Here is a 24,505-nt window from a genome sequence, read left to right as displayed (position 1 = left end):
GTCATACCTTAATAAGTTGATTAATACATGAATCAACCAGTAGCTTTAGTACTGATTCTGTGGCTTCACAACTCAATTTGTTTTAAATTAAAAATGCCAGAGCAGAAAGATGTGACAGCTGTTGTTACTCTGCAGATTGAAATTGTGATAATAATGACATGAAAATACATCTTTTGTGATTACTTATTACAAAATCTAAATAATAATGTATAATGAATAAATATATCCAGCAGCAGTTAATAAAGCAATTAAATTTAGCTCTACTATTACCACATGCAACAGTAAAGTGATGCACACATTAATGCATCAATAATTCTAGTACAGAGACGTGATATATAGCATATTATCCCGAAAAGGGCCTAATAAGTACTTTTACTTTTGGTAAGTAAAAGTTAGTACTTTTGCACTTTTACTTAAATAAGAATATGAATGCATGACTTTTTCTTGTAACAGAGTAGTATTGCTACTTACTCCAACAGTGCAATAGTACCAATAGTACAGGTCGGTTCACTTGTCATTGAGAGTTCGAGCCAGTATGTGATAACAGTTGTATAATGTCCTCTGTTAGTTGGGAGCTCTGTGAAGTCTGACAAAATCACTCTGTATTTTAGAGAAAACCTGTGTTATAAACTGAGAGTACTGGGTCTGAAAGAGGAGAGAATTTAAAGGTCTGGTGTGTGGGATTTAGTGGCATCTAGCAGTGAGGTTGTAGATTACAACAGAATAAAACTTAACTAGTGTGCAAATGGTTGAAAAAACAACGCAGTAACACAAATGGTAACTACAAAACGCAGTAGCACAAATGGCCCCGTCCAGAGCCAGTGTTGGGTTTGTCCGTTTGGGATACTGTAGAAACAATATGGAAGACATGCTCAGTATGTTAACCCCCCCCCAAAAAACAGCTCATTCTAAGATAATTGAAAACACATCAATAATCATAGTTTCCGATGATTATACACTAAAGAAAAAAAATATTATGATCATACTTCATATGTGCCAATATATCGTTTCTGTTGGGCGCAGGTCACAAGCTTTAAATACATTGGTTGAGTGGTTGAGAAATGGTAAAACCCACTGACAGATGTAGAAGGGGGGCAATATATTTAATTTATGAGGAAAAAAAGGAAAATATAGAATGTGGAGATACAAGGTGTGTGCCCAGCAACGAAAATATCCTCTTAAATCCTCCACACTGGACATTTCATATGACAAGAAAATTCTAATGGAAGACGCTACCGTGTTGCATTATGGTAATTGTAGGATGCAGCATGTTTAAGTCTTGACTATTTCTCTTTTTCAATCTGTTGTTCCCAAATGGTGGAACAAACTTCCAAACTCTGTGCGTTCTGCTGAGTCCCTTTCTACTTTTAAGAGACAATTGAAAACTCATTTGTTCCGAGAACACCTAGGCACTTAACCTGACTCTTCTCCTCTTTGCCCTTTGGGGTAAATTAAGTCAGATGGTCCAAAACCCAGCACCTAATGATTATCTAGCACTGACAAAGTTGTGTGATGTTGTATGTTGACTGTCATCGTAAGTAGTGATACTGAGATTGTTGAATCCCAGATGCTGAGATCGCCACTGGTTATTACTTTGGTTCCAAAAAAAAAAAAAAGGTGTTGCTTGTGTTGTACGTCACTTTGGATAAAAGCGTCTGCTAAATGAAATTGTAGAATTGTAGAAAAGTGGCTAAACTGCTAAAGCAGTCCTTTAGGAGGAAACAGCAGAAATAGCTGCTCAGACTTGTTGACTTCTTGTTGTTTGGCATGGATATCACAGGACTTCAGAGTCGTGGTGGTTCCAGAACTTTTAAAGGCTGATGTCAACAAGCGTCTCACAGACTATTATTTTGAAAGGCCCAACCGGAAACACTGTCTTGCTTTCCTTTGGTCGCTTGTCGCTGGGTGTCTTCCCTGGTGGAGCTTCAGTATTTACAACAATATTGTCTGAAAGCCTGGCCGACGCTGCTGTCCATTAGAGACAGACAGGGAGTGAAACCGTCGCTGGGGACAGTCTTCTCACTCCTCTCTGCTACACGATGGCTGTGGGCTCCGGTTAGGACTTCTTTGGTGCATTTTGGAGATATTTCCTAGAATGTTGGCCAGTGATATCCGTCTACCGTGTGCACTGCAGTGGTGCGCAGCTTCGCCTGGAGAAACACCTGTGCGCCTCTCCTCTCCACCGGCCACAGTCATGAATGTTGAGTAGGTATGGATGCAAACCTGTGCACGAAATCAACGCACCAAAACATCCACGTAGATACAGACGAGGAGCTCGGTTAGTGCTTGTTTTTGACGAGGCTTATTGGACGTTACAGCTCGTCAGTGTGTTGGTGATCAGTTTGTATGGCAGCTTGGTCCCGTTGGCTCTGACATAACATGGAAACAGTGGAGGGATAAAGAAGGGTGTATGTATGTGTGTGTGTGTGTGTTTTATATGGCTTTATGGTTGGGTTTTGATGGTCAGTGTGTCCTAAAAGCAGCAGGAGTGTGTGGGGGCTGTGGGGGCGTCTTGATGCTGTCAGACAGGATGTAGGGGAGGATCTATTGGAGCAGGATTACCCGACCATTTTTGGTGAGGGAGCATCGTGGAGTTCTGATCACAGTTGACGCATTGCACTCCTCGCGTTTTGGCTGCTGGTCCATTATCATTATATAATCATATTCATGTAATCCAGTCTCTTTTTTTTTTTTAAACTAAGGCCTATACCATTACACAGACTACATCTCGCCCCCTCCCTCCCCCCGAGGATCCGTTTATGCAGCTCCTGCTGAGCAACCTATGAATGCCAATTATACATGTGGGTGGGTATCAACACTGTTTAAGTTTACATAATTCACTGTTTTGTGCGCGCGCCTGTGTGCGTGGTGCGCAAAAATATAAAAAGGGAGACATTTGTGTTAAATGCAGCAATGTGCCAATGACTCATGGTTTTATACAGTGCAGTACAGGAGTGTGTGAATCCCAAAATGTGTTCAAAGTGTGTGTGTATGGGGTGCAGTCATTTTGAAGTCCACAGTGTGTGGGTGAGTTTCAGCAGGTGTGTGTGTGTGTGTGTGTGTGTGTGGTGCATACAGGATCAAACTCTGAGGAGGACGGATATGTTTTCACTGTTATGATACCTGCATCAGGTTAACTCATTCTGGATGCCAACACATAAAAAGAGTTTGGAGTATTGATGTCATTTACAGCGACCCCCCCTCCCCAATATCAGTTACAGTATCACCCTCTCTCCTCACCCCTCTTTCTCTCCTTCTGTCTTTGTTTTTCAGAGAACAGATTTACCTAAGGCGCGGTGTCTGTCTGCATTTGTCTGAGAGAACCACAGAGGGAGCAGCACAAATACCGCACAGCCAGACATCATGCAAGGAGAAACCTTTCCTCGTTGCAGAGTGCTGAAATGTTAGGTCTGAAGAGCGAGTGTGTCAGATCAGATCAGCAGACTGTGTACCATAGGGGGGGCGATAAGAGCTGCTTGACACTAGACTCTCTAATGCCCTGTGTGTGCTTTAAGGCCCCTTTCGATCAAGAAAAGACGTGTTAACTGATCTCTCATCAGCACTTTTTTTTTTACCCCCACCGTCAGATTCAGCAATCTGAGCCGAGATGGAGTGGTCGCTAGAGAATGTGAGGGAGATGGTGGCCGGAGGGATGCAGTCTATAAGGGAGTGTGAGATCTGTGCGTTCGCCATAGCCATGTGTGTGCTGCTGCTTTTTATGTGGTATTGTTACAGGGTGGGCCGGGAGCACGGCTCCAGCCCTCTGCGTGGGAGGTATCTGGCTGGGCCCAGCCGGATCGGAGGGGTGGTGGGGGGCTTCATGAGTTCAGACTGCCGTGGCAGGGGGAAAGGGAAGCATGGCTCGATGTTAGAAGAGCAGAACGGCTTTGCTTTCTGCCAGTCGTCAGAGTGTTTCCGATGCACCAGTGCCGGAGAGAGTCTGAACCAGAGGCTCTATCACAGCCTGCAGGATTATGCCAAACGCTACACCTGGTCCGGGATGGGCAGGGTGCATAAAGGAGTCCGTGATCAAGGTCGATACCTTAACAGCCGACCGACCATCCAGCGGCCAGAAGTGTTCTTCCTCCCAGATCTCCCATCAGCTCCTTTCTTCTCTAGAGAAGTACAGAGACACGATGTGGAGCTGCTGGAGCAGAGCTTCCCCGCCCTCCTGGCCGAGTTCGAGAGCATCTACCACCAACCTCCAGCACGCAGCGGCTCCTCACTGCCACCAGGGTGGAAAGCCAACAACACCCCTCGGGGGCAGTGGTGGACCTACTACCTGGTCAACCAAGGCACCCCTCTGGTTCTTAACGTCAGGAGGTGTCCAAGGGCCTGGAGGGTGCTGGGCCAGCTGCGCACCTTCATCGCCAACAACGTGTTCGGAAACGCCTGCTTCTCTGTGCTGACGCCCGGAGCTCTGATCACTGAGCATTACGGTCCAACAAATGTCAGGCTGCGCTGCCACCTGGGTAAGAGAGCTAAAATGTTTAGTGAGCCGTAACTGATTCAGCCATGTGATTTCTGAGGCTCGTTGTGTGTTCACCTCCACACAACAGCAGATAATTAAAAAAAGAAAAAGTGAATCAGCTGCTGTCGAATTTAGAGACTAAAAATCTAGATCCTCTCGGGTCATGGTGGCACGTGGCTGAATTCAATGGCTTATGTGGTGATTTTTATTGCTGTCACTGCACCTGAGCTTTGATTCTATTTCCAACATTACCCCGTGAGATGGCTATAAATAGTGATGTTTATTGTTGCGCAGACAGGGTCTTTCATAAGGTGCTTTAAAACAGAATACTGTAATAATGCAGGACACTCTGAGACTAGGGCATTTTGTCAGGGATCTGTTACCTGGGAGATTGGTTGGCAGCACAAAACGCTTTGCTGTCTCATAATGACACATGGATGGTTTGCTATTTTTCTCTGGCAGGTCTCAGAGTGCCCCCCTCCTGTGAGCTTGTTGTTGGTGGAGAGCCACAGTGCTGGTCTGAGGGCAGCTGTCTGCTTTTTGATGACTCCTTCCTCCACAGGGCCTTCCACGAGGGTAAGATGGGATTAAAACTGAATCTTTTATTGCACTCTATCCTTTTTTATTTATTTCTTTAAGGAGGATTGACCTAAAAATGGTATAATCCATTATCATGAAAGTCAGTTAAGAGCTTGTCTGAGGCTGATAGGGTTTGATCCAAGGCTTGGCAATATCTTGAGATATCGATATCATGATATGAGAATAGATATTGTCTTAGATTTTGTAAATTGTAATATCCTAAGTGTTGTCTTTTCCTGGTTTTAAATGTTGTGTTACAGTAAACAGATGTAATTTTTTGAGCTCACCAGACTTTTCTAGCTGTTCTATTATTTGCCAATATGATACGATTCGATATGATACTATACAATACGATATGATACGATACAATACATTACAATACCATGGTAAAAGGTAAATGGACTGCACTTGCATAGCGATTTTCTAATCTTCATACCACTTAAAGCGCTTTTACTCATGTCACATTCACCCATTTACACACACATTCACACAATGTTGGCCGAAATATTGCACAAAAGACATATTGCACACACCCAGTGGCAAAACATGATTTAACTATTGCCCAGTTCCTGCAGAGTTTACTCACTTAGTCTTTACGTCCACATTACTTATGATTATTTATCAAAAATCTCATTGCGTAAATATTTTTATCAAAGCACCAGTAGTCATTCCTAATATCATGGCACTATCAATATCAAGGTCTTTTGTCAAAAATATTTGATTTTTTTTCCATATCGCCCAGCCCTTGTTTCACATCAAGATCATGTCAAAATGGGGCTCTTTGTTTTTCTGTTGCAATGTGTCTGTGTGTGCAGGCGGCGCAGAGGACGGCCCCAGGGTGGTGTTCATGGTGGACCTCTGGCACCCCAACGTGGCCGCTGCGGAGAGACAAGCCTTGGACTACATTTTTACTCCAGGTCGCTTAGAGGACAAGGAAGGGAAATAGGTGTGAGTGAGAAAACCATGTCTGACCAAGAGACAGATGGCGTTTAGGGAAGTGTCGGTAGGATTGGGGAGCAAACTCTTTTTCCGCCTCCAGACCAGCTCTCACATTCACTGTGTACATATTCTCCGTCTCATACAGTATCTCTCATAACTCCTCTTAGCAGATGACCAAACATTGGGCCTCTTTTGTCAATAGCGTTCATGTTTTTCCCTGGATAGCTGTATTAACACACTTGAAAGTATCTACTTGAGTTTTGAGTAGGAGCACGATTGTTCATTTAGTCATTGTATAAACATCATGGCAGGGACATTTTAGTTTACTTATCATTTTTTTATGGTGATTCTTTGAATGTTCAATGCATTTGCATATAGATGAATGATGTGACCCTTCAGTTAAAAAAAAATTACCCAGCAAGCAGTTCTCATCAAAAATATTTTTCATTTTCCCTTTCCCTCTAAATTTTGGCCAGTTCTTGAGTAAAATGATCTCAGTCCAACATCCTTTGTTTAGCTCATATTGGTTTTTATTTTAGTGGCTGTTTGAAATAGTTCATAGTAATAGTTCAACCGGCTCTTAGCATGCTGATAAATAATGCGTCACCCTCTTGCTGTCTTGCTTCACGGCATGTATGGGTGGGTAGGCCAACCTGCCCTATAAGCTATAAGGGACCTGGAGTCATTGAGTAAGCATCAATGGGCCTTGAACTCTTCCCAAAACATTCTGTGTAAAGTATTGCTGGTATCACTTTACACAGAAACTCACAAATTAAATACACATAAATTAACGCCAACATATATTTTCACAAGGGCTAAGAAATTAGATAATTCAACTTTTTTGTATTACTCAACACATTCAGCGACACTTTAGATGAACTTTTGATTCAAACCAAAACACAATTGCCAGTGGGTTTGCACTTTTTTTTCCGTTTCAAAACACCCACTTTCGAATGTGGGACATACTTTTGACTGTTTGAATTTTCATGAATGAGTGGAAAATCTCTTGCTTGCAGAACGGTGACACATTTTTCAGTGATTGTAGCGCTTACTCACATCAAATCACAGCTAAAGTAAAGCTAAAGAGAGGGCAGTGGTCTCAACCTTTTTCATGTCAAGGACCCTGAAATAGATGCACATTAGGTCACGAAGCCTTATTTTAACAAGATTTTGCTTCAGGCACCTCCATCTGAAAATATTTAGATTGTTAGTCAGTCCCTCCAGGATGTTGCAATGTTATGATGGCAAATTCATTAACACAAATTCAGCCAACGCCTGACAATTCTGTACAACTTTGCAATTATGTCTAATCACTGCAAGGTTACCAAAATAATTAACTATTTTAAATGGGTAAACCTCAGACCATTGTAGAGGTGCGTGCAGCATATTGAGTCGCTCAGCCTCTCTTTCTCCGTGTGTTTATCGTGAGACTATTGCTGTGGGACTGGATCTTTGTTTAGTGGACACAGTGGCAGGGCTAACTGTTAGCATCACACAGCTTACGTTACCCAACAGTTATTAACGGCTTTCATGACGAAGTCGAGTCGTTTTGATGTAAACCGCTGCTACGGGGCTCCTGCCTGAGCAGTAAAGTGTGACGTGTTGGTATGAGATCATGTTGTGCTGTGTTGGCTCCAGCTAATCAGGCAGAGAGTGGTCTTTTAGCGCTGCGTCAGATATCAGCTGTTGTTGCCCCCCCCCCCACTGCCTCTTTTTTAATTCTGTAGAAAACAATGAATGAGCCACAAATTAGTGACATCACAACTTATTTTGCAATTTTCACTTGCCCTCAGAATTTCTTTGAAAAAAAAAGTGCCTACAAACATCGCAACATGCATCATAATGTTAAGAACAGCTGCTTTGAAATCAGGCCGCAACTTTCCCAAAAACAGCCTGTAAAATTCTGGAAGGACTTTTTCGTTACGATTCAGACCAGAATTCTGTAGTTGTCAAGTACTGTTAAGGAGATAACTGTGGAGGAAGTGAAACCTTTAATTAGAATAGTCACTCTTATGACTCTTACTTATAGTGGATTAAATAGCGAAAATAAATTATTCTTCTACTCAATTACTCAAGGACCGCTGGGGGTCCCTAAACCCCCCGTTGAGAACCACTGAGCTAGGTGATCATTGCTACAGTGATGGAGGATTTTAGGTTGGTCAAAACATTGTCACATACACATCAAACCAGATAACAAATATGTCTAGTTGCACAGTGGCTTTATGAATACTGATTTATGATAAATAAGCAACTGCAGTGGTGTTGTGTAAATGTCATTTTAGCCGAGTTGAATACAGGATGCATAAATCGAGTTGTATGACTAAACTGGCTGTGGATATCTCAGAAAGTGCTTTTTTCAGTGTGATAGCATTATCTAAAGAAATGACTGATTTTTCGTGTCATTTGTCATATCTAGATGTGTTTTGATAGATGTGATAACTGAGGCCCAATGTTGATCATGACATGAATGTTTACAGATGCAGCTAATGTCTCTGTCATGACTCCTGCCAGTGTGGTAGTTTATTGTGCTCCCCTTTGAAAAAAAAAAAAAAAATCCTGCTTTCACAAGACATGGTTAGATAAGCACATTTTTAGGTCAAATCGTGTGAGTCGGCCTGTGCTGTAACACTGAAGAAGAAGCGTTTTTGGTAAATTTACTAAACTCTTGTAATTTGGTTGTATTTGATATCAGGTTTGTATTTCTGTAAATAAGGTTGAGGTTAAAGTAAAAATGAGCTGAACGGTCTGAGATGATTGTCTTCAATGCTATAACTATTGTGTTGTCTTGATTTGCAGCTAAAGCGATTTGCATCTCATCCTCCAAAAGGCCAACCGTGGAAAAAAATCATTTTGATATATTCGATTTGTAGATTCTGTAAAATGTTTATGAAGTACTCTCTCTCTGTTGTTCTGTGACGTATTTATTTTTTAGTCACTCTGTAATTTTGCGGCGCCACATGGCATCCGTTATCAAAGCCACAATTCTTCAAAAGCACTTCATGGATATATGTGCACAAAAAGGTAGTGACAGTTAATCTTCAGCAGCTTTACGGGTCCATCGCAATTCAAGATACCCATCTATTCTATTGTAATGTTTACAAAATGATTTACAAGCTGTTTACAACATCCGACACACCGACACTCACATTGAGCTGTCCATGATTAGGTTTAAAATCAAGAGTGCTGTTAATCCACGTATGAAAACTGTCATTCCCAAAGCATTTGCTTTATATATACAGTGTATGATGGGGCAACCATTTTGTTTACATTAGAATTAAGGATTTGTCCTTCAACACATTCTTGTGTGGATTTTGAACAGTATTTCTGTACATTTAATAAATGGTCGAGTATCTTATTTAACCAGCTGTTGTCAGAGGTGTCACTTTTACACACACATCACTGTATGTGCGCTCTTTAGTCCATTCTGCTGAGTCATGCATTTTGTTCTGTTACACTAAAATGCTGATTAAAACATACTGCAGGAGCTAAGTAGTAGTTCAGGAGCGGAAGAATCAAGTCTTCTGTGCAAATGCCACTCGGCTTTTGATGATACACTCTGCAACATACAGTAAAGGGATGAAATAGACTGTGTTGGCTCTTTTCAGGCAGATGCAGTTTTATAATCAGGGCACAGGGAGGCGTAGGCATGCAATGATGTGGTCGATGTTCTGTTTTCTCAGCAGTTATTTCCTGTCAGACCTGCACTGCCCCTGGAGGATATGAAGCCGTAAGCATTAAAATGCTGAGGCAATAACATCATGTAGTAGTGTCTCTGTTACACTTTAACGTCATGTTAATCGCTTCATTAAGAATTTAATATAGGGGGTTCATATTTGGCTGTGCATCTGCCTCCGCAGACGAGGAAAATTATTCTCAACACAAAATGGGCTTCACCTCTTCTGATCACATTTGTGTTTATCTAAAGGTGCACAGGTGTTGCTGGAGCTGTAGGCCTGTAGATTTGGTAGATGGATGTTGATGCTGATAATAATAACAATACAGAACTAATTAGAAAGCCCTTAGTGCTTGTATTAATATGCTGCATGTTTTATGGGCACAGACTTGTTTTGTTTCAGTGTCACAGCTCTTGAATTATTAAAGATAGCTATAATAGTTAATGCTGCAATATTGCTCAGTATACTAATTACAGTAGCAGTGTGAGTAACGCTCTATGTGTGTTTTAGAGAGAGAGAAAGCAGGATACTGTAGCATGTGTATGCATTGTCCTTTGAGCAATACATGCTCACATCACTAACTCATAGAATAATAAGATATGGACATGGGTTTAGGAATATGATAATATGCCTCATACAAGCCAGTGGGATGATTAGCTGTAGTGGAGTCCAGGGACCTCTAGGTGTAGCTGATGGAGTCCAAAGTGCCCCTGACAAAGTGATGAATAGTTTAATTTGACTTTAATTTCATTCAAATCCAGATAAGAAGCACAACTAGTGAAAGTGCATATGAGAGCCACGACAGCATAAACCCTTGCAAAGTGTCTCGAAATAATGCAGCCACACAACAATCGATAAAGTTTCAGTTAATGTAAAGTTAACTTACAAATATAATCCAAAGTGGGAATTACGTGATGGTTATTTGCTCAAAATTGATTGGTAATGTATTTTAATGTAAGTGCAATTATATACTGAGACAGAACGGGGGGGGGGGTCATCGCTAAAACAAATGTTGAGCATCAAACAATTAATTTCCTGCATTCTGGTTATTTTTATGCACAAATGTCTTTAATGTTTACAGGAGAAAATACTCATGCTACTCAATACTCACTACCTTCATGGTTTCATTGGTGGGACAATTGCAAATGTCTACACCTATGGCTAGATAAGTGCCTTTTTATTTTTGCATCTTTTTACTATTTGTTTTTCTAATTTTATATAAGTTGTATTGCCAGACAACCGCATTTGAGTTCAAATTCTGAGACCCCACGAGCCCTGCCCCTCCCTCTGCAACTTCCTTGCTCAGAGCCACTAATATTAAAACGAAAATCAAGTGCCCTGCGGAGCAGCATCCACGTCTCCCTGAACCACCTCCACTGGTGACATCCAGCCAGGTGTCGATAGTGTTTGCCCTAAAGGCCCAGACACACCAAGCCGATGATCAGTTGTATGCCCACACTGGGCCGACAGCAAGTGTCCACGGCTCTCATCCCCAAGCAGTAGTCCCGCAGCCTTGGCCCTCGACGGCTTTTTGTCCTCTGATTCAGCACGTTGAATTGGCAGCAGTGGCCGTGGAGCCAATCAGTGAATGAAATCACTCTGATTGGTCTTTCTGCTCAGCACACGTAAGGAGAAACAGACGTGAAAAATGTAAAAAAAAAAAAAAAAGGACTTAAGTCAAGAGCGAGTGAGTTTGAAACAAACTATATAACATATATATATAATATATATAGTAAGACTGCTTTTCTTCTGCCATTGAGCTCCTTAGCAGAAACATTTCCTGGTTTGTGTTGTTCACTGCTGTGCATTAAATATGCTTTGTGCTTTTAACATTAGATTGTCTTGCTAAGATGCTAACTGGCTGACGAGCATCATGGTGGTCGTCCTCAGAATATAAACACTGGTTGGCCGTCATTTTGCTGTGTTAATGTGCAACTTTTGGGCTGACACATAGTGACATGAGGTGACACAACAGGGGGTGTGTCTTGGCCTTCAGCCTTATAATAAATAAATATATAAGGAATTAAAATCTGTCACTGTATGTGACTTTATTTTTTAAATAATTATGAGAGGGGTGCCCTTTTTGGCATGTGCACCTGCTCCCTGAATTATCTGTGCATGCCCCTGGTCTACACTAGTGATGATTTTATTTTTTTTGGTTTGCATAAAGTGGATCATGCCATGTAATTTAACAGTTCCATATGAGGCAGCTCTTCATTATCTCCTATATCAGATTGGTGTAATGTTTATCTGATCAGTTTGTCTTTGTCATGGAAAAGTTTGCCGACCACGGATCTATCTTACTACCGTCCACGCCCACGTCATTGCCACGATGCCAGAAACCAGCATACACATCAATGAAAAGGTGACGCGCTCTGCAGCGACGTGTGTGCCCCTCTCTGCTCAGCTGCCTGCGCGCGCTCCGGCCGCGCTGCCGCACAGCAATCAGGTGGTGAAATGTAGCCTAACTTACCGCGGGCAGCCTCTGCTATGCTAGTATGGGTCGACAATGGCGAGAAAACGGTGTATGATGTCGACGATCAACCAACCGAGACAGACTAGACCAGATCCGCAGCGATGAGCTCCACCTTTCCAAAATCTGAATCCACGACCTCCTTACTGAAATCATCCTCTGCGGCGAGGAGACCGACACACCTCCCTGAACGCACAGCAGAGAGCCGGAGAAGTCAGCATCACCATCAGCATCAGCATCAGCATCAGCACCAGCATCACCACCGTCCCGCCGCACTCCAGAGCAGCAGCAGCAAAGCCGAGGAGTCCTTCTGGTCGGCCGAGTGCGACATCAGCGCCCGGAGACCCCTGTGCCATCCGTCCCTGATCGGCAGCCAGGACAGTAGTAACGATGCAGCCACTCGGGGCAAGTGTAAGTCACATGCCACCCACAACCAAGTTCCCGACCCGCCGGAGCCAAACGGCGAAGCGGGCCGAGGTGTGAGGGAGCGCTGCAGGTCATCTAAACCCACACACCGGCACCACCACCGCAGGAAGCACAACCGGGAGGAGCGTCCACCGGCGGCAGCGGGACCACCTGAACCTGAGCAGCCCCGTCGCTGTCACACGCACGCACGCCAGGTCCCCAGGGTGCCCTCTCTGTCGGACAGCAACGACGACAGGGCTCCCCTCTGTGAGCCAAGGGACCAGAAAGGGATCAGTTTGGCGAACAGCGGCGGTCAGGTCAGCAGTCCATCCCCGTCCTCTTGCTCCCTGGTCCCGCTGTCCAGCAGGTCCTCTCGCCGCTCCCGGAGGTCCAGTGCTGCCTCTTCTGCATCCGATATAAATTTACGCACCATCCTAAATTCACTGTTTGGGCAGGTAAGGCCCTAAAATACTGGTATCGCTCATATTTTTGTGTAAATAAGTCACTTTCATAATTATACAGTAGTATAAAAATATTTTTAAGAGTTTTGTGAGTAGAATGCAGGGATGTTCCTGGACATTTTGGGGCCCGGGAAAGCTGTGACAGTGACTCCCCAAACCTAAATCCTAATTTATGTCAAACCTAATCCTACATAAATTAAAAATAATAATAAATAGTATAAAATATGTATAACATAATTGGTTTTATAAACCCAGTATGAAATCATGTCTGTAGTACTGCAGGCTTTGTCTAAAAATGTAATGCATTAAATTCACTCTGGCTTGCAGTGCAGAAAATAGTGCTCTGTTATTTTTACAAAAGTGCATGCAGATTCGAAGTGGTTAAGTGTTGCTTCTGGCTACACTGACGTCCTGTTTACAATCCATATACGCTAATGTGCTCTGTGATGCAGTCTGCAAACACTGTCATTACTGGATAGGCTGGACGGGGAAAAGCTTCTTCTACACATCCATTTCTTATGTAATTTGTAAATACAGCGCTACCTCCTACAGACGCTCTCAATCGGGCAGACCTTTCTTATTGAAGTGGATCTGCTGGGGCAGATGAAATGCACTAGTATGGAGAGGTGGAAATCTCTGATGTGCTAATGTGTATTTGGGCAAAGATAAAAAAGATATATATTTATATTCCTCTGTCATTTAATCAGCAGCGCTGCAGTGATTGTTGTGTTTGAAGGAAATCACTTTCATGTTCCTGTTGGTGATGGAGGCTCTATTTTGGGCGTTTGACACAAAAGAAAAAAGCTCAGTTTGAAACGCTTTGGTTCCTGTCAGTGGTGTGATTTTGCAAAATTTTGGCTCACCGAGCTTAAGTCTGTTAAGCAGTTTTTAGTTTTACATCGCAAATCCTCAAAAAGCTCCACCTTGCTGCATTAACTCCCAATAATATGTTGTTTACTGACGCCATTGCTTCCTCAGGAGTCAGAGTTTAGCTCTCGCCATGTAGGGTGTTTTGGGTTTTAATCTGATCATGAATCAGGATTTGAATTAGGAAACTCTCAGAGACTGGGAACACGGAGATCATCCATTGCGGCTTTCGGAAGAAAAATCTTCAAATACTTATAGTATGAAAGCCTATTCTGCAAATAACTCGTGAGTCAGTCTATGAGCAGCTCTGTGAAAACATTAGTGTGACCTCAAAAAGGTCTTTGATGAGACAACTAGATGGAGAGGAGTTCAATGATGGGCAGAGATGGAATGCATGGTTTGAGAGACCCACACGCTATCTTTGAAATTTTGTCCGAACAATGCATTCAAAGTAAAGTGCATTTTTAGTGTTTCAACAAGCCAGGATGGGAGTACGTGTGAACAGATGGTGTTCAGGGATGAGAATTGTTTGAAACCTTTCACAAAGGGATGCATATCCCCACTTATGTTCTGTGCAGACTAAGATATTACCTCACCAGTCAGCTGTGTTCTGATTTTCTGCAGAAATACACACGTAGATGTAAATTTCACCATAACAGATGGACCATACAGTAAAATTCTTCACACAGTCTTCATGTGTTTCTCTGTGGTGCCATGTGGCGGCTGTAGGTCAGAGTGACCTTGTCTTTTTGTGCAGAGGGCAGAAGATGATGTGTGGGGGTTGTAAGGCAAGAAAAACAAAGGCACGTGCAGAAAGTACAATACATGAATTTAAATGCAATCCTAAAACTGCAATCTGACAAATTAATCTGCACTTGAGTGTGAGCGCACAGGTGAGGAGACTGTAAATAGGTCATTACAGAGTGTTCTTGTAAATTTGCCTGGCACTGATTTTCACAGCCTCAAAAGAGCAAACACCTCACAATATGAATGTGACCCTGGAGCAAAGGTCACTTGCTTGCCATACTATATTTTTCTGCTGGAGAGCGTATTTCTTTTGTTTATTCTTACGTTTAGTGCCTGCGAATCCGCACTGAATTGTCCACAGAATAACTGTAACAGTTTGGTCGGCGTGACATTCGGGTGAAATATCTCCCAGACAGTGGACCACCTTCTTTCCTTTAATAGGCATAATTCTGTTTCCCTCCTTGGCTGACTTCCCTCTCTCATTTAGCTCCTCACCCTCACTCTTCTCTTCCTCTCTCCCTCTCTTACGGTGTCATTGGCTGCTCTTAATATTGCTACGTTCACTTACTCAGGACAGTGTGATAGGGCGCAGTTTGCGTTTTTTTCAACCAGCTGTAGATTAGTATTCCAGTCTTCATGGGTCTTGCTCTTGTTCGTACTCCTCTCAAAATCCAAACTGCAAACTTAAAGGAGAAAAGGTCCTCATGGTCCTTTTTAGTGCCTCTTTTCTCCACTGGTATGGGAAACTGCCTAGACTGGCCTCTGAGAACGGTAGGACTGTTTTAAGCATGATGCATTGCTTTACCCTGTCTTTCTCAGTTTGTTTGGGGAATTTTGAAAGTGAAACTGCTAAATGAAACTGGACAGTAGTATCCTCAGAAATTCTTCAAAGTTGTGCGCACTTGTATGCCGACATTTGTTTTTGGATGTCTATAAAAATCAGTCATCATATTACAAAAAAAAACTTTAAGATTTCAAAATATTCTTATCTGTATGTGTATTTTTCATGATTGTACATGATGTAAACATATTACATGATGTAATCTCACATTAGAGAGGCTTTTATACTCAAAGAGCAATCCCCCTTTTTTTAAGTATTAGCACAACAGGTCTTGAATTTATTACATTCCTCTAGATGCTTTTTTCTAAGTTGTTAATCTAATCATGTGTTAAGATGTTCGTGCATTATGTGCAATACTGTTAAGTTCTCATATTTTGTTTACATTATGTGATGGCTATTGGCTACATCATGATCTCTTTATAGCCTAAGTATTGATTATTAGCTTACTTTGTTCCAATATAAGATCACCATACAAACAAGACTGTCTGTGTAACAACATATAAATTGCAGAAACAAGCTTGTAGCAAAGCTAAACTAAAATAATCACACTGCATTTGCCAATTCGACCGTTTGCCGAGACTCAGTTGGAATAGGCTTGTGTCTACAATGCCCAATCGGGCACAGCTGGGCAACCATCAACAGGCCAGAACCTGTTTTGGTGCCAGCAACAATTTCCTCCGACGGCCGTGTCTCAGCTGGGACAGGCCCGTCTCTACAATGCCCTAGTGGTCCCACATTTGGCAACCATCAACTGACAAGAGCTCATTTTGATGCTGAACGCTATTTTGTCCGGCAGTTGTGTATCAGATGGCATAGGCCCGTGTCTTCAACACCAAATTAAGCTCAGATTGCGCAACCATTAATGGGCCAGAACCCATTTTGGTGCCAACCACAGTTTCCTCTGGCAGCCGTGTCTCAGCCAGGACAGGCCCGTGCCCACAATGCCCAATTGGACCCAGATTTGATAACTATCATCGGGCCAGAACCTGTTTTAGGGCCAGCTGAGATTGCAGATTTAAAAAAATTACCAAAAAAAACATTAAACTGGCCAAAGCTGGCTCACATTTGACCTCCTGGAGCCAGAAAAGAGATGAGCCAGCAGACAGTAGGCTGCAATTTGGCTGAGTCCAATGGCTAACTGGGATCTGTATAGTGTTTTCGAAAGACATTCCATTACAATCATCATCATACAGTCATAATCGTTCTAAAATTTGGACTTAGGAGTTTTAATATCCCCACTGTTAAATGTTGGTGGTAATGACTTTTAAAATTGAATTTGAACTTATTCTGAAATTGCGCTGCTAGCAGTTGGTAGATTAATGTTAGATTAATGGCTTTAGCCTTTGTCACACTTTTAGTGTGCAGCAGGATCTATGTTCCTAAAAAAGTAGGCTACTGTATGTCCCACAGAAGAAAATGTTTCCTAATGTATTTTGTGATCACAACATATGTAGCCTGTTCTCCCTGGAACATTAGCTCTTCTCTCTGCCTCTGAGTGTGTTTACTGTTCCCGTGACAGTGTATAGGTGTGAGGTGCCAGTCCCTACAACGTGGCGTGTAAACTGTTATGAACGATGAGTGGAAAGTTGGCAACATGCTGTTTTATTGATGCATTTTGCCTTTCTGCCATGTTTTCATATTTTTAACATTGTTTCTCTCTCTTACATACACACATGCACACACGAAATACTTTCACAGAGATGTAAACATCTGTCTGCATTTAATGTACTGCTCCGATTCAAAAATATAGAGAGTCTGCATTGACTCACATGCCCTCTTTAAACTTGTATCTTTATTGCACTGTGCTCCAAAGCTGATCTCTAACACTGTCTCTGCACCCCTCTGGAAAGACGCTCCAGGATGCTGAGAGGAGATTCAGAGGGGTGCTGTCCAGTGAGGAGATGGGCCAGGCAGGGTATCTTGGCCCTTATCAGGAGTCCATTGTTTCCATGACACAAAACTGCGTTCTCATGAACAACATACGGTTGCATACCTGTGTCTTCCTGAGTAAAGGCATGGCCAAGAGCAGGCAGGCTGTACGTAAGTCTGGAAAAACACCTTTTTTTAAACTCTATCTGTGTGTATTTATATCAGCATCATATCTAACTTCGACAGGATTTCTATCATTAACAAACAAGCCGCCACAACAGCGATCACTGCTATGTTGTTGAGAGCCTTTCAATTACTTTCCATCACAATACTCTTACTATTTCCACTCCTGCTGCTTTTGTCTGGTATCTTGCCAGCAGTCAGTGGGGAACACACAGGTTTGAAAAATGACTGAGCCTGAGAGCTCACAATCGACTACAGTGTTTAGGGGCTTGTGCATAAATGCAATGCCTCATTTGCTTTCATGCCAAGAGTTGGGTAAGAACATTGATACCCCTCTCGTGTCTGACAGTTGATTTTGCAGCTTGAGCTAGTAGCCAGTTAGCTTAGCTTAGCTTTGCGCTAAGACTGGAAACAGAGGAAAAGCCTGACTCTGTCTAAAGGTAATAAACAATGTCTATAGCTAACACATTATATCTTTTTTGTTTAATTTATACAAAAGCAGAGTGTAAAAGGGAGATGTTGTGGTTTTACAGTGTTTTATCTTTAATTTGTGAGTTTTAGAGAGGGCTTGTAGGTGGATTTTGTCTCCTTCAGACAGAGATAGGCTAGTTGATTCCCCTTGTTTCGGCTCTTTGCGCTATGCTAAGCTAAGTGGCTGCTGGCTGTAAGTTGATATTTACCTTACAGACATGAGAGCTGTATTGATTCATTGATACAGCTGTCATGTCTGATAGTTGAATATGTAGCCAGAGCCAGCAGCTGGTTAGCTTCTCTTAATTTAGCTTAGCTTACTAAGTGCCAAGGTCATAAGCAGGGGAAAACAGCTAGCCTGGCTCTGTCCGAAGGTAAAAACTGTCTTTAGCTAACACATTGTATCTTGTTTGTTTATTTCATACAAAACCGAAGTGAAAGAATGAGAGGTTGTAGTTTAATGGAACGTTTCATCTCTAATTTGTGAGCTTTGGAGTTGCTGATAGATACTTTTTTTACCTTCTGACAGAGACAGGCTAGCTGTTTCTCCCCGTTTACACTGTGTGTGTGTGAGTGTGTGTGTGAGTGTGTGAGAGAGAGAGAAAGAGAAAGAGAGATAGAGAGAGAGAGTATGTGTGTGTACTCCTATTATTTTCTATTTATTTTAATTAATTAATTAATTAGTGTATGTGTGTGTAAATATATACATACATACATATATATATATATATAATATATATATATATATAATTATTATTATTATTTCATCAGATAGTGGATGACCTGAGGACCAGTTATAATACGGATATTTATACACATATTTACTCATGTATTTTGTGTGTGATTATGTATTTAGTTCTAGATATGTATTTACAGACATATACCTTGTTTGCGTGACTGTTCACATATATGTATTAAAGATGGCGTTTTGCAGTGTAAATCTACTCTGATTATGAGCGGTTGTGCTCGAAACATCACTTTGGTGGAATAAGTAAGAGATAACTAGAGCCCTTCTGTGTGCGAGCCTTTTTTTTTTTTTTTTTTTTAATTCCATGCAATACCAAAGATTAAAAACCATTGTTGTTTGATGGAATATTTGAGTTAATTTGTGAGTTTTAGAGATGCTGGGATTTTGTTTCGTTCAGACAACAGGCTGAATGCTTCGTCCTGTTTTCACTCTTTGTGCTAAGCTAACTAGCTGCTGGCTGTAGCTTCATATCTTACAAACATGAGATTGGTATCAACGTGCTTATGTAACTCTCAGTAAGAATCGGATAAGAATGTCTTCCTTTTCACTTCCTGTTACTAATTTATAACTCCATCTGTATAATCCACAGGTCACATGTCATCATGTCTACGCTTTTATAACTTAATGATCAAGCAGTGTACGGTGATAGCAGGAGAACTGCATGAAAATACTGAGCAGCGCTGATATTTTACTTTCAGTGGAAGTTTTTGTAACCTGGTGGGACTGGGACAAGTCAGTGTATAGAGGTGACGGTTGAAAATTGACAGTGATGGACTGACAGATTGAAGCCTTGGACTGTCCCTCTCTCTACGTCAGCAGTTCCGGTCAGGCAGTTTTTCGGGCCTGACGTCAACACACAGTGTTGTGTTTAGACGTCTCATTGCTCCTGCTGTTAACCCCTGAGAGCTCTGGGGATATGTCTGCCTCTCTCTCTGCCCTTTAAAGGTTGCATTCAATGTAAGCAAGCGCTGGAAAAAAAATAGAAACAGTCACATTCTTCTGTGAACTCGGGGGGGGGGGTTATGTTTCCCAGTCATGCTTCATAGGAATCAGCCTATTTATACTTGGAGGTTTTGTCATCAAGATGTGAGATAGTTTGAGTCTATTGGTAACACTTTTTCCCGTTAGGCATCCTTAGGTTGAGCTTCACGAGAAGGCTCAGGGTTCTTATGGAGGTGATCGCTGATTTAGGTTTGGGCATCACTAGAGTCACAGCGTTGTCAGCAGTGTGTTCGAAGGTAGCTCACACACAGACGAGTTGTGTTTGTTTTGATGTGTCATCTTGATGACTGCTTTTGTACTGACCAATGGTTAAATGTCATTTCTTAACAGGACAGAGAGCTGCGGCCAGAAGAAATGGATGGTAAGTCTCTCTTTCTTCATTGTTCCCTCTCTCTTTATTGATGTTTAGCAGTCTAACAAAATGTATTTCGCGATGATTCAACAACACAAGCTTTACAGGACAAAGATAAGAGTCCAATTAAATCAAAATGAGGGCATGTTTTAATATTTGTATTTAACATTTGATCGTTAATTATACGTGTGTTGTCGCTCCACAGAGTTGCGGGATGCTTTCAAAGAGTTTGACAAAGACAAGGACGGTTTCATCAGCTGTAAAGACCTTGGTAACTGTATGAGAACCATGGGATACATGCCAACAGAAATGGAGCTGATTGAGCTGAGTCAACAGATAAACATGAACTGTGAGGATCTAACTTGTGTATTCATATGTCATACCTAATGTTGTATCCTGTGTGTGTATTGTGGTTTGAAATTCTGTGCCAAAATCTCTTTTTCTTAAGTGGGAGGTCATGTTGATTTTGAGGATTTTGTAGAGCTGATGGGCCCCAAACTCCTCGCCGAAACTGCAGACATGATTGGAATAAAGGAGTTAAAAGATGCGTTTAGAGAGGTAAGAGTCTCTGGATATCTGCTCTCTGTAGCTTTTGTTGTGTGTTTTTTTTTTTTAGTATATGCTTTTCCACTTTTAATGCCGATTCTGTGCTCTTTGTTCCCAGTTCGACACGAATGGAGATGGCGCTATAAGCACATCTGAGCTCCGAGATGCGATGAGGAAGTTGTTGGGCCAACAGGTAACAGTAGGATGAGAGAGAGAGAGAACAGAGTCTCTGAACCACTCTTGTATGAATGCCCGCTGTGTGTGTGGTGCTCCACTTACTCCTGCCAACCTTTGTTCCAGGTGGGTTTAAAGGAAGTGGAGGATATCCTGAGGGATGTTGACCTGAATGGTGACGGGCTTGTTGACTTTGAAGGTAATTCACCCTTTACGAACTAATTATTCAAAGGGACAGTTCACCCCAAAATCAAAAACATACATTTCCCTCTTACCTGCGGTGCTATTTATCAGTCTAGATTGTTTTGGTGTGAATTGACAAATGTTGGAGTTATCGGCCGTAGAGACGTCTGCCTTCTCTCCAATGTAACCGCTCTAGCAGGGTTCCTACAGCTTAAGGCACGTCAGATTTAAGACTTTTTAATGTCACACAGAATTAAATTTAAGACCTTAACCCTTTGAAACCTGGATTGACATTGGTTTCCGTGTGCTGCATTCAGATGCATTTCACTAGCGTTTAAACCATTTAAAACCTGAGCAAATCAGTTTGATTTGTTTGGACTTTCTGAAAAATTAAAATAGGCAATGAGCAAGAAACTGTGACAAGAAAGTAACCTGAAAATTAAGTTTTGGAAAAAAAAAAAAGAGAGAGAGAATTATTAGAAAAAATCTCCAGAAAACTATAGTTAGGCTTTTTATGATTCTACATTTAAAATTGTGTTATAAAATGTCTATATTATATACATACACTTTTATACATATTTTTATCACTTTTTTTGTTAGTTGTTGTTTTTTACTTTTGTTTTCTTGCTAATTTTCAGGTAATTTTCTTGCAAAAATTTTAAAATCTTTTTACGTCATTTTTAGTTAAGTTGCTCATTGTTTTCGTCTCGTTTTTAGTTTTTAGCAAATTTGCTCTGGTTTCCAAGGATTAAAAAATAAAATAAAACAGGTAGTTAAAGACAGTTTTTCTCAAATGTTTAATGTAACATAAAACAAGATTTTTGTTGCTTCAGCTACCCTGATCTGATGTTAATGTGAGAGGCACAATTAAAATATATATATATATATATATATATATATATATATATATATATATGCTACAAGTTGCCTTGAGATTTTATTAACACAAGAAAAAAGGGATTAATGGAATGCTACTTCCTATGTCCCAAACATTTTTTAAGACTTCTAAAAGACTGACTTAAGACAATTTAATACTAATTAAGGCCTTATTTTCAAATGAATGAATTCAATGCCTTTTTAGACCTTTTAAGGATCCACAGAAACCCAGTCTATATGGCAGTCGGCTTGTGGTGCTCAAAGTGCCAAAAAATTACATTTGAAGAAGAACAACAACAACGTCTTATTCCAAAAATTATGACCAGGTTAATTAGATAATTCACAAGCTCTGTTGTGAGCAATTTAAAGTTGAAACTATTTTCTTTCTACTGAACAACACCGCCAACCTTATCACTGCACAGAGGGAAGCAGCAGTCCCTCACACGGTTTGTGATGTTGCCATCGCAGCAAGTACCACAAACTCAGCCAATCCCAGTGAATTCTGATTGCCCAATGACTGCAACTTTAACAGGTTAATCTAATTTCACTGAAGAGCTGCGCACCGCGAATTGATTCACTCAGCCCTGCTCTCTTTGTTTATCATGAGACTGCTACTGTGGGACTGGAGCTCTGTTTCTGGGACAGAGACACACACACAGTGATAGGGCTAACTGTTAGCATCACACATTACCTAACAGTTATTAACAGGTTTAACGAAAAATTTAATTGTTTGGTGTGGATGTGAGAATAACGGCTCAGCGTGTGATATTAACCATTACTACAGGGCTCTGGCCCCCTGAATCTGTGGCAGTACCATAACAGTTTTTGCAATTTTCACTTGCCCCTGCAATGTCATTGCAAAGAACACCTACAAACATCACAACATTAATCGCATTTTTTTTTTAGAAAAGCTGCAGTGAAATCCGACTTTTCAGGCCACAGCAATCCCCAAAACAGCCCGCGAAGCTTTTTTAGAAAAGCTGCAGTGAAATCCGACTTTTCAGGCCACAGCAATCCCCAAAACAGCCCGCGAAATCTTGGAGGGCTGGTCTACTAATGGCCGAGGGGCTTTTGGTTGTGACAGCATGTAAAATGTAAACATTAACAGCATCCTCCTTTGCTGAGCTGTGACGTTTGCTAGCTTAGTGGTGCTAGGTGAGCTATCGATGCAGGTGTAGTTTGGTAAAAAAAAAAAAAAAGAAAAAGAAAATAAGGTAGATATTGAAACTTCTCACCAAAAAATATCTTATTTTGATTTGGGGGCTGAACTGTCCGTTTAAGGTATGTTGTGTAGTTTAGTGCAACTGTTGCATTTATTCTTTATCCTCTGCTCTCTTCACAGAGTTTGTACGAATGATGTCTCGCTAAGATCATGAAATGATCGGTCCTGAATGTGAAGCTGTGTCCTTCTCTATACTTGACCAAGTACACCAGAGGACAAGCTAAGATCTCTGAGCCATCGAAAATCTGAATGACACTGGAATTAAAACTCCTTGAATGTTACGGAGCGAGGAATCACCTCACACTTTCTAATCAATAAGTGTTCTTCCTGAAAAGTCTCCAGTTCAACTGAGGCCGAATTTGCTGTAGCCTAGCTGATGATTGTCCAACTTATGTTTTTGCACTTTAATTCTCACTAAATAACTTCCTGTGTGGATAGATTGCTGGTGTCTTGTCTCATCCTCTACGTGGTAAAAGTAAGTCTCGCAAAATGTCGCCTTCGATGTACAACAAAGTCTGTCTGAGAGAGTGAATGCCTGTAGAGAAGGTGTAAAAGATCAGAGCACTGTTGAACATATCGGTATGTTTTCACACAGTATGTGTTTTAATAGAGATTATAAGTGGAATGTCCTTGTCCTGTGACATTGGGGCTCCATCCAGGAACCCATGTGGCAATATAACACCTGTATTGTAACTGCGTGACCATCTGTGATTCTTCACTGCGCCGGTCGAGTCATGTAAAAGCATCACTGTCTGACAACTACAAGCAACAATGAAGCAGATCTCTGATATTAATGAGAAACAGAACTCTGATGTACATTTCATATATTATTCCCTACGGTTTTAGATAAAGGGCAGTTAAAACGCTTCTTACAAAGATGCACAGCTCTTGCTTTGCAGCATGTCTTTCAAAACTCACATTTGAATTCCTAGAGTCTTTATCCTAGCTTTAGGAATGAATAATGTCTGCTTTTAATATTCATTTTAATAATGCTTTTCATATTGCCCTGTCTAAGATCAGACAGTAGGAATGACATATGAAGTGTAGCCTATTTACAATGGATGTGACTATGTTGTACCTGTACTGTATGTCAATGTCAATATGATTGTATTTGTGGTAACGTTCCACACATCTGTCTCGTCAAAGCAATTTTTATGCATGCCAAAGAGAGAAATTTATTAAATTCAGTATGCACATTTGCATTTTTTTTGTCTAACAAAGTAAACAAAATATTTCGCCAAGTTAACTGTAGAAAAATAAAAGGTGTTTACATTTGAGCCCCTTTTTCTGTCGTGATGTTGCCAAAGAAAACACAGGTGCAAAACAGTAATAGTAAATGGCTTGTTTTTCAAAATGTCATCATCAGTATATTAGTACAGCACTGCTGCTGTCGCTGCATGCCTTAAGGACAAACGTCCTTAT

The 24,505-nt window shown here is 41.3% G+C and overlaps 2 protein-coding genes across 3 annotated transcripts; both read left to right on the top strand.

The window, feature by feature from the left end:
- Positions 1-1,920: 1,920 nt before the first annotated feature.
- Positions 1,921-9,349, top strand: asphd2 (aspartate beta-hydroxylase domain containing 2). Of its 2 annotated transcripts, none has more exons than XM_042488662.1 (4): positions 1,921-2,205; positions 3,274-4,472; positions 4,934-5,047; positions 5,866-9,349. In XM_042488662.1, exons 2-4 carry the CDS (start codon positions 3,608-3,610, stop codon positions 5,994-5,996), a joined length of 1,110 nt encoding a protein of 369 aa, XP_042344596.1. In that variant the 5' UTR covers positions 1,921-2,205; positions 3,274-3,607; the 3' UTR covers positions 5,997-9,349. The 2 variants fall into 2 exon arrangements, with proteins under 2 accessions (XP_042344596.1, XP_042344595.1); XM_042488661.1 differs by having other exon boundaries at positions 1,921-2,209.
- A 2,725-nt stretch (positions 9,350-12,074) lies between these two features.
- cabp1a (calcium binding protein 1a) lies at positions 12,075-23,995 on the top strand. Its single transcript, XM_042488418.1, has 7 exons — positions 12,075-12,996; positions 20,061-20,091; positions 20,288-20,431; positions 20,531-20,640; positions 20,747-20,821; positions 20,929-21,001; positions 23,204-23,995. Exons 1-7 carry the CDS (start codon positions 12,241-12,243, stop codon positions 23,227-23,229), a joined length of 1,215 nt encoding a protein of 404 aa, XP_042344352.1. The 5' UTR covers positions 12,075-12,240; the 3' UTR covers positions 23,230-23,995.
- Positions 23,996-24,505: the final 510 nt, after the last annotated feature.

The sequence above is a fragment of the Plectropomus leopardus genome, chromosome 6, assembly GCF_008729295.1.
Source record: "Plectropomus leopardus isolate mb chromosome 6, YSFRI_Pleo_2.0, whole genome shotgun sequence".
Classification (NCBI taxonomy): Eukaryota; Metazoa; Chordata; class Actinopteri; order Perciformes; family Serranidae; genus Plectropomus; species Plectropomus leopardus.
This window is presented reverse-complemented; position numbering and strand designations above follow the sequence as displayed.

Coding starts and splice junctions, on each gene's coding strand:
- asphd2 (XM_042488662.1), top strand. CDS start 3,608: ATGGAGTGGTCGCTAGAGAATGTGAGGGAGATGGTGGCCGGAGGGATG. Junction 4,473..4,933: donor CAGGCTGCGCTGCCACCTGG/GTAAGAGAGCTA, acceptor TTTCTCTGGCAG/GTCTCAGAGTGCCCCCCTCC. Junction 5,048..5,865: donor CCACAGGGCCTTCCACGAGG/GTAAGATGGGAT, acceptor CTGTGTGTGCAG/GCGGCGCAGAGGACGGCCCC.
- cabp1a (XM_042488418.1), top strand. CDS start 12,241: ATGAGCTCCACCTTTCCAAAATCTGAATCCACGACCTCCTTACTGAAA. Junction 20,641..20,746: donor TAAAAGATGCGTTTAGAGAG/GTAAGAGTCTCT, acceptor CTTTGTTCCCAG/TTCGACACGAATGGAGATGG. Junction 20,822..20,928: donor GGAAGTTGTTGGGCCAACAG/GTAACAGTAGGA, acceptor CCTTTGTTCCAG/GTGGGTTTAAAGGAAGTGGA.